Source organism: Schistocerca cancellata, chromosome 2, assembly GCF_023864275.1.
Source record: "Schistocerca cancellata isolate TAMUIC-IGC-003103 chromosome 2, iqSchCanc2.1, whole genome shotgun sequence".
Taxonomy (NCBI): domain Eukaryota; kingdom Metazoa; phylum Arthropoda; class Insecta; order Orthoptera; family Acrididae; genus Schistocerca; species Schistocerca cancellata.
In genome coordinates, this window is record NC_064627.1 from 126,238,340 (window position 1) to 126,248,985 (window position 10,646).

Sequence of the window (10,646 nt, forward strand, 5' to 3'; positions counted from 1 at the left end):
CTTAAATGAGTTAGCGCTATTGGGAACTGATTGTTTGCAAACCAGCTCCAGCGCGGAATTTCAGTAACAAATTAAGCTGTGTTGGAATGGGCTAGGACCTGTGACCTATTTACTTGTTGCTAGTGTAATTTTCAAGAGCACCTTAGTTCCCGACATATTGAATAATTTACTTCTGTGTTTGTTTAAATGAGCTATTGCTCATAGGAATCAGTAATTTGCAAATGGGCAAGAGCCAGGTATTTGAATAACAGATTTAATTATGTTTGAATGGGCTAGCGCCTGTGATCTATTTACTTGTTGTTAATCAGTTTCCAATAACGACCTCCCACCCGACATTTTGAGTAATTTCCTTTTTTTAGTGAGACACTGCTCGTAGGAGTCAATTATTTTCAAATGAGCGAAAGCTCGGTATTTTAATAATAAAACTAAAACCGTTTATATGTGAGTTAGTGCCCGTAAGCCATTTGAAATTTGCCGGTTCAGGTTTTAAACGCGGACTCCTACCTGACATCTTGAATCACTACCATTTATCCTGTATTGGTTGCTTAAAAAACTAGTGGTCGTATATGTTCAATTCTGTCATTGCTGTTTCGTAAGTATTTTGATCTATAAATCGACTGAGTATTTTCAAGTGGCCTACCGCCCATTAGATAATTTATGTCATAAAAGGTATCGCGCATTTTCAGAGAGTTATTGCCCATGAGCTGACTATCCATCAAAATTCTTGGGATATTTTATTGCTCAGTAACAAGCTGTGTATACCTTGTTTGTCAATTAAATCTCTTAACTAGAAACTGTTCAGTGGTTTTCCACTCCCGAACCCGTGAGTCCATCAAAGCTACCAGATCCAAAGTATCACTCCACTCCGGTCCTTCCTGGTCTCAAAGGGGGAGGGTTTTCACTGTCTATATCTGAATGCAAGTATTCAGGGAGCCATATGCCAAGATACTTAACATTCTGTATTCATTCCACTTGTCTAGTAACAAAAGACTGAGTTACATTTGCAAGTGACTATAGTTTTCGTGTTACAACATATTCTGCTTTGTTAATAATACCTGTTAATGGAAACTTTGACTTAGCATCTTCTACTCAACGAGTAGCTCGTTATACCCCAGATTTTGTTGTCCAGACATTTACGTTGTACCAGTTTTGATTGATTCGAAATGAACAATAGCATCACACTACTACCAAGCCTTCAACTCTTGGGCGAGGCTGTATTTATTAAGTGTCTAGTTCACATTTCGCGGAAAGTGGAGTGAAGTTGTGGCAGTTGGGCCGAATGGCACTTGTGCGAAGAAGGTCTGTGTTGACATTTCTGTGAAATAGGACTGTTGATGTTTTTAAAAAATATCAGGAATTCGATATATTGATATTTAAGAAATATCATTATCGTCTCTTGAAATATCGATATTTTATCAACAGCCCTACTGTGGAGTCCAATGCACTTTAGCGAGGTTTTGGTTCTTACCTTCGTTGGCTTCGCTAGCTCAAAGCCAGACTGTCACGTTCCAACGTCGCCTAAAACTCGGGATAACCTACAGATCGGTCTGACACCACAATCAGGTTTTATGAATGTATCTGATGCTGTCTGGAAAAAGCCGCTTATCCCAACAAGAGCCCGATATTCCGCACAAACATCTCTCCGCAGAAGTGTTCCAACCTCAACAGAGAGGCCTTGTTCCTCTCCTTCTGCCAACATTAAGCCCTACACTCGCCACATCTAATACCTCAGAGATACAAGTTTATGTTGACAGACCCGATTAACTGTTTTAGCCGATTAACACTGATAACGCAGCTGCCATGTTACACAGCTGCCACTAACTTTACAGTCACTGTCCATTATGATTATCCGGGCTGTTATTCCGTGGTCGGTTGATGAATTTTGTCTCAATTCCCAACGTTTCGTCCCCGTCTGCGGAACATCTTCAAGGGGGCTGAGAATTGCGGCAAAATTCATCAACCGACCACGGCATAACAGCTCGGATAATCGTAATGGACATGACATTTCCGGCCGTGAAAGTCTACATTTTAGTATCAGACGCCTCTACGGGGAGGAGATGTCAAGAGAAGTGCCACGCCTGAAAAGACTCCAGAAGAAGAGAGTGCAGCTTTTGTGTTGCCTCACATTCCTGTCTCGTTGCAGAGCCGTCGGCGTTATACCGAAGTTTCTGAAGATAAAGCGACTGTTCTATTCGGGAAAGGCACAACGCATTTTCAAACGGACTGAGGAGGCCTTACTACGAGAGCGCATTCAGCAGACCCGACGACACTTGAAAAGCACAAACTGTAAGATAATGTCTCTCCATATTACTATCAGTAATAAACTGTGCAGCGGTGACTGGGATAAAATTGATAGACGACTGCATGATACCATGTGGAAGCGTGTGTTGACAACGTCTAGTAGACAGAAGAAGAAGTTTGATAATTTGCTACCTATTCAGACTGTTCGGTATTTAGACGTTTCCCGAACCGTCATCAGTTTATCCAAACGTTCGTTATATGACGATGAGACATCTGTGCTTGCCAAGGGAGGAAATTTTGCTGTTAGTCCGCGTTTTGTGCCCACGGAAGAAATTATAGCCAGTGTAGAAGCAGGAATTCGCAGTGTGGATTCTGTAACAGCTGAAGAAATCCGTATAGTAACAGTGAGAATATTAGCCAATGCAAAACCGCCGAAGAGTAATATAACTGTGGGTCAGAGAAGAGCTTTAAAACTCCTGAATGACGACGATAGTATTTTGATTCTCCCAGCTGACAAAGGAAGCGCAACGGTGGTTATGGATGTGGCCGACTATCAGAGTAAAATTACTGATCTACTGGATCCGCAAGCGTATAGGAAGCTGAATAAGGACCCCAATAACAACATTCTTGTAAATGTGTCGAGGTTAATAAAAAAGTCCTCCATTGAGGAGAGTGTACAGAAAGGTCTGTGCAATTCGGTTGCGCTACCAGCGAGGCTTTATGGATTGCCTAAAATTCATAAAGAAAATGTACCGTTAAGACCGATACTAAGTGCCATTGGTTCGCCCACCTACTCGTAGCCAAGTTTTTTGCTACGCTGTTAAAACCACATGTGGGCCGTTCGGGCTCTTATATAAAGAATTCGACACATTTCATCAGCAGATTGAAAGGCATAGTGGTCCAGCCGGAGGACATATTGGTCAGCTTCGATGTGGTATAGCTGTTTACCATGGTTCCACTTAATGATATATTGGAACAGCTGGATCGAATTTTTCCTGCCGATATTTCAGAACTGTTTAAGTGTTGTTTGACGACCACATACTTCAAGTGGAATGAACAGTTTTATGAGCAAACGGATGGCGTGGCTATGGGAAGCCCCCTAAGTCCTGTAATTGCAAACTTCTTAATGGAGTAATTCGAAGAACAGGCCTTAGGTACTGCCAGCAAAATACCAAATGTATGGTTCCGATACGTGGGTGACAGGTTTGTGCTGTGGAGACATGGCAGGGAGGAACTAAGTCGGTTCCACGAACATCTGAATAGTATAAAATCGAGAATTCAGTTTACAATGGAGGAGGAGGTAGACGGCAAATAACATTTCCTCGATGTGCTGGTTTTTAGAAACGAAAATGGTAGTTTGGGCCACTCAGTATACCGTAAACCGACGCACACGAACCGTTATTTGCACCGGGATTCGAACCACCACCCACAACAGAAGCGGGGTGTTATCAAGATGTTAACGGACAGAGCTCGAAATATTTGTGAACCTGAGTTGCTCGACGCGGAGATGGAACATCTCCACAATGCACTAATGAAGAACGGAAATTCGCCCGCCGAAATAAAACGTGCGTTGAGGCAGCCACGCAGAAATCATAGTGACGTACAGGCTACTGCAAAATCTAAGGTTTTCCTGCCGTTTGTTAAAAGTGTAACGTAACGAATAGGGAGGATCTTGACGAAGCGGAATATTACCGTAATTTACAAGCCCACCAGGAAGATACAGGAATACCTTAAGCCTGCCAAGGACGCTCGCAAACAATTGGAAAAAGCTGGAGTGTATAGGGTCCCATGCAGCTGTGAAGATGTTTATGTGGGTACTGTTGTGTCTAGACAAGACAGCCTAGACACAATGAGAGGGAGCCGAAAGGCACGCGCTTAAACTCACGCAGGCTGGCGTGAGGTCTGAAACAGGATACGTAATGAATGCTATAAAGAAAAGTACGTAGCTTCTGCAATACTTAACTTTAATCCACATTTGTAGAACATCGCTCTTGATGATACATTAATAGAATATCAATATCAATTGAATACGGCGCCTTGCTAGGTCGTAGCAAATGTAGCTGAAAGCTATGCTAACTATCGTCTCGGCAAATGATAGCGTAGTTGTCAGTGAACCGTTCCTTGCAAAGTCGACTGTACAACTGGGGCGAGTGCTAGTACGTCTCACTAGACCTGCCGTGTGGCGGCGCTCGGTCTGCCATCACTGACAGTGGCGACACGCGGGTCCGCCGTATACTAGCGGACCGCGGCCGATTTAAAAGCTACCACCTAGCAAGTGTGGTGTCTGGCGGTGACACCACAAGTACCACTAAAAGAACTGTTTCAAAACGTTTGGAAGAGCACAAGGGCAATTTAGAAGAGGAGAAACGGAACGATCAGCTTGTTGCGGAGCATGCTTTCTAGCCAGGGAACCACAATATTCGTTTCGAGGAGACGCAAGTACTAGCGGCCACGAGCGGATATCGCGATAGGCTCTACAGGGAGGCAATCGAAATCGCTAAACACCCTAATAATTTCAATCGAAAGGAGGAGGGCGTGAAATTAAACGGTGTATGGATGCCGGTGTTACAGAAGATGTGTACCACCCGTCCAATGCTGGGTGAGGGCAACGACGATCGAGGCAGCGCACAGCGGACAATTGCACTGACGTTTTCAAAACTCGTGACGTCACGCCGCGGCGCGGGAGCGCGCGGACACGGAATTTAGCGGCAGTCAGTAGCGAGCCAGTGGGTGTGTCGGACCTTCCATCGACCTACGGACCCCCTCGAAGATGTCTCCCGCAAACGGGGACGAAACTTCGGGAATTGAGACAAAATTTGTCAACCGACTACGGCATAACAGCCCGGATAATAATAATGGACATGACGTTTCCGGCCGTGAAAGTCTACAGTTTAGTTTTCAGTCACTGTTCATCTGGTTCCTTCACAACCAGTACTCACCGCTGGCAGCTTCCTGACCTCCATAGATACGACCGGCAGCCACACCCAGGCCCCTCGTGGGTCCAGTGTGTACCACGCGATGCAGGGGCAGCCTCATGCCTGTAACAAAGGAAAGACAACTAGTGCACACCTCGCAGTTGCCGATCACTGTAAAAAAAAAAAGGTCAAAATGGCTCTAAACACTATGAGACTTAACTTCTGAGTTCATCAGTCCCCTACACTTAGAACTACTTAAACTTAACGAACCTAAGTACATCACACAGATCCATACCCGAGTCAGGATTCGAACCTGCGACCGTTGCAGCAGTGCTGTTACAGAATGAAGCACCTAGAACGGCTCGGCCACAGCGGCCGGCCCGATCACTGTAACTTCCCTGATTAGTGAAATACAGCAAACGTCTGAACTTGTTTCCTTTCCGGTACGGTAAATAGTATTTGGTGAGCCCATCAAATATATTATTATTGTAAAGAGTATTATTGGACACCGGAAAATATTAGCCACTTGGCCACAGTCAAAGAACCTATACTCAGTAGGAAACATGTATTGTATGAGAGGAAAAGCGGTAGAAATAGGTAAACAAAGTTTGGGAAAAATGTATAGATAGCCAGTGGAAATCCTAGAAACAGAATATCAACAGTCGAAGATTTGGTCAGCTTAAGGAACATCGAGGTAATGTCAAAACTTCAGTGAATGAAAAATATTGAGTTTTGTCGTGAAACCGTTACAGTTTAGTACATGATTTTATACTAAAATTAAACCAGTTTTAAATCAAACTGAATATAAACTTTGAGCAGAGGCGTGTGTATAATCAATTTGAAAAAAAAATGTAAAACAGCCGTTATTAACTATGGAATTTCTCATAGAGAGAACAGTGCGAGCATTAAAAGCTCCTTTGAAAGGAAGTAGTTCATGCAAAGACGGTCGTCTGTGCCTTCCTATTTTCTGTCAGCAAACAGCTGTTGGCTGATGCTTTAGTCTGTTGCAACGGTGCAGGACTTGGACTGATTCCTCAGCAGTGATGTTTGCAAGAAGTAGTCCATCGTTAAACCTCCTACGGGTAGTGGTTGGTAGCAGACAGTCGCACACAGACGACATTAAATCCTCAGCTGGTATTCCTTAGAATGAAGGAACGGCGGCTGTTGTTTTGAAATAAGGTATAATTGCATGTAATCTTTACTTGAACAGTTGTTTCGATGTAAATGCTAAAGAAATGCTTCTAACGAAAATGACAGACAGCAAGAAAAAATAGTCTGAGACTTTCGTTTCTAAGTGATGATAAAACTGTCGGGTTGTACAGGCCATACAAGAAAATCCAGATTCCTTGAAATAAAAAAAAGGTGCTTTCGTACTTCATAAACAAAATAACCTCTTTTTATATCGGAAGTGAAAGACAATAAAGAACAGCTGGTTTAAAAGGTTTTCAACCTGCGGTCCATTGAACCCGACACAATGCATTAAACTTGTAGGCTGCTGTTTTCTGTAATACAGTTCTGGGTGTTTCCCCCAAAGTTTTCGTAGAAATCTTTACCTGCTAATTTCTTTTCTCTGGTAATTCTGTGAGGCACTTTCAAACCTTATGCCGTCTCGTAAGCCAACTTTTGAAACCAAATCTTTGCTCACGGCATTCACGGGCAGTCTAAATCTCTTGTGTTTACTACAAGCATTTCTTCGTAACTTCCTTCGAATGTTGTTTTGAGAAACCCCTTGTAAAGATTCATAGCTGCCTACTGATTCCCTTCAACATACTTCAATCCCCTGTGTAGTGTAGATCTAGAAACATTAAACCGATAGGGCGCAGCCCTACCGACCACATCTTCGAAAACACTTGAAATGGCTTGCTGTATGCAGTCTTCGATCAATCCCTTCGTCACTCCCCAGTGAGCTTCTTCGTCGACCTTAGTATCCTGGCTTAAAAACAAGCAAAAAAATTTTTACTTGTAAGTCCTTTATTACCCAGCTTTAGTACGGCCCATACTACCCGACTGACACTGCACGATAAAACGTGACGGTACAGATACCATCTTGAGTGAGCGGAATTCGTTACTACGGTACAATCTACATTAGATTACTTAAATTTTAATACTATAGCCCGATTAAAATTACTTGGTAGTTGGTACTTAAAGCGTTGAAGCCGGTTCCTTCAATCAGAGCGCTCAACATTACGGCCGCACCGTTCGCTCTGCCAAACTGCCACAACAATTGGGCAGGTGATGTCCAGTTCCTTTTGTCCGGTATTCTATCTTGATTTTTTGGATCCCAAATCACGGTTCCGGCGCTTTTATTTCATCACACATGACAACCACACTAAAAACAACAAACACAAACAACGATGCTGATGAAACACCCTCGTTTCATACATAGCAATAACCAAATACTACCGGACACTCCCCCACAAGATTCCATTCAACATAACATATACAGCTATCATAACCACGGATGTTTCGGCTTACGTTAGGTAAGCTTCTCACGACTTTGCGCGAAGTCTAGTTTTTGAAGGGTGCAATTCATCGTTGCCACCGGGTTACCAAAATTATAAATAAAGCTGCGAACTTCCAGCATGCTGGAGTAGTTGTGGGTCAGCAACTTCTGTTATTGGCACAACTGTTACAGTAGATATCTGTGTAGTCATCGAGCGTATAAAAAAAAAGGAACATTTGCAACTTTGGACTGGTTTCCCTTTGTACTGAAGAATGCGACTAGTTAGCAGCGTGGCGTAGCGTAATGCTTGTAAGCCTGATGCAAGGAAAATCGTAGGTTAGAATCTCGTTAAAAGTAATGAAATTTTTATATTTCTAAATCTAATCAGCAGAGTTTTGTTATTATTTTCATTCCTCTAAATGGTTTAAATGTAATGGTTCAAATGGCTCTGAGCACTATACGACTTAACTTCTGAGGTCATCAGTCGTCTAGAACTTAGAACTAATTAAACCTAACTAACCTAAGGACATCACACACATCCATGCCCGAGGCAGGATTCGAACCTGCGACCCTAGCGGTCACGCGGTTCTAGACTGAAGCGCCTAGAACCGCACGGCCACACTGGCCGGCGTTTAAATGTAATTTCTTATTTATAATTATCTGGCTCGTCATTATCATCATAGTATTGACATTTTTATTTGTGCATATTTTACTTCCTATCATTTGTTTTTCGTTTGGAATCTGTCTATGTCGCCTGTAATCTGTAATCAAATACGACTGAGGACTGCTCATCGGTGGGTAACATGAAAGCTCGAGTAGCCAGAGGATAGTTTCAGGTAACCAATGATAAGAGGTATTACGGTTTGCTTTTAGCGCTGAAACTGAATATCTTCTGCCTTGAGCTTGGCCGTAGAGGATGTCTTTAATCACCGTGAACGAAGCGATAGTGATTTTAGTTGTGCCCCAGATTGCTGACTGCCGTTATCTGGGATACATTACACCTCACGAGTTTCTGGTTAGCTTAGGACATGAGTTTAAAATTCAGGGCTACAAAACGCATCATCTGCTACAGTTCAGTCACTGGTCACTAAAAATCAGTTGTCGACACAGCATCTTTCATTTCCAGCATACCTCGCAGCGGTCGCTTCTAATATTGCTCCGCGTTACACATTCACAGCATTTGTGAAGTGACCCGCCGTGTTTGTGTGTCGGCTATAACCGAGAGGTAGCTGGCACCCGATGTGGCAACACTGTAACGGCATATAACAGAAGACATCTGCCACGTAATTTTAATCGAACTATAGTATGACAACGTTACTCTTTACCTTTAAAAGTATAAACAGCTGGTGAAAATTACACCGTTCAACAGCTTAGAAACTAAGAAACAAATAAAATACACTTGTGGCACGCCGACCAATGTGGCCGAGTGGTTCTAGGCGCTTCAGTCTGGAACCGCGCGACCACTACGGTCACAGGTTAGAATCCTGCCTTGGGCATGGATGTGTGTGGTGTCCTTAGGTTAGTTAGGTTTAAGTCGTTCTAAGTTCTAGGGACTGATGACCTCAGATGTTAAGTCCCATAGTGCTCAGAGCCATTTGAACCATTTGAACTTGTGGCGCAAAGTCAAGAGCTACATCTCTCCATTACAAATACAATCAAAACGGAACTTTTCCTCTCTTTGAAAATATAAATAAACACCAACGATATCTTAACTATTCAGTGATAAGTGTACCGCAGAAACTCCGCGATCCTCCACTATCGTGTCTACCCAGACTTACCTAGCACGCAAACGGCGACGGCGGACAGCAGCAGAAAGTCTCGTAGCATCTTGAGAAGGCTGACAAACGTCGTCTGACAGTTCTCTTATACACTGGCCTCGGCAACTCGAGATGAGACGTTACTGAGAAGTCAAAGTCCCCCTAATAACAATTCACATTAGTTTCGTTATCAACAGACAATCTCAGTTCCATATAGAAATTACGCTTAATTGACGAGATAACCAAAAATTCATTAATGGTTGCTCAATCTTAATTGCATAAGTAAGTTCCTATTCAAGATACTGATACATTTGCTTTTAATTTTACCGAAGGTTGTTGTTCTATGCGCTGAATCATTTCTTTCGACGACCATTCCTTTTGGACTTCAGATAGCTAGTGTGAATTCGCTTCCGCGCATTTCCTCCTTGCCTCATACCCAAGTGTCACGTATTGCCGTATTCCTGTCTTTTACTGAACGTTTTTATAATTCCTTCTTTCGTCAATCGGTTGTATATCTTTCGTCAGCCCACGCAGTTAACTTCCTTGTACTTATTCACGGTGCAGCCACATTAATGTGAACACCACATATGTTCGACGTCATCGTTTGTTAACCACCCACTAACGGTATGTGGCAACACAAGCAATGGAGGATTGGCACTACTGGCCATTAAAATTGCTACACCAAGAAGAAATGCTGATGATGAACGGGTATTCATTGGACAAATATATTATACCAGAACTGATTGTGATTACATTTTCACGCAATTTGGGTGCATATCTCCTGACAAAATCAGCACCCAGAACAACCACCTCTGGCCGTAATAACGCCTTGATGCGCCTGGGCATTGAGTTAAACAGAGCTTGAATGGTATGTACAGGTACAGCTGCCCATGCAGCTTCAACACGATACCACAGTTCATCAAGAGTAGTGACTGGCGATTTGTAACGAGCCAGTTGCTCGGCCACCATTGACCAGACGCTTTCAATTGGTGAGGGATCTGGAGAATGTGCTGGCCAGGGCAGCAGTCGAACATTTTCTGTATCCAGAAAGGCCCGTACAGGACCTGTAACATGCAGTCGTGCATTATCCTGCTGAAGTGTAGGGTTTCGCAGGGATCGAATGAAGGGTAGAGCCACGGGTCGTAACACATCTGAAATGTAACGTCCACTGTTCAAAGTGCTGTCAATGTGAACAAGAGGTGATCGAGACGTGTAACCAATGGCACCCCATACCATCACGCCGGGTGATACGCCAGTACGGCGATGACGAATACACGCTTCCAATGTGCG

General features: G+C 43.3%; 1 protein-coding gene across 1 annotated transcript in view; it reads right to left on the minus strand.

Moving 5' to 3' along the window:
• Window positions 1-9,473, minus strand: part of LOC126151686 (elastase-1-like) — a 117,401-nt gene extending 107,928 nt beyond the window's left edge. The window contains exons 1-2 of the mRNA XM_049915961.1: window positions 9,378-9,473; window positions 5,181-5,279 (exon numbers count right to left, since the gene is read on the minus strand). Of these exons, the coding sequence (XP_049771918.1) occupies window positions 5,181-5,279; window positions 9,378-9,426 (148 nt within the window). The 5' untranslated portion in view covers window positions 9,427-9,473. The remainder of the gene's footprint in view (window positions 1-5,180; window positions 5,280-9,377) is intronic.
• Window positions 9,474-10,646: the final 1,173 nt, after the last annotated feature.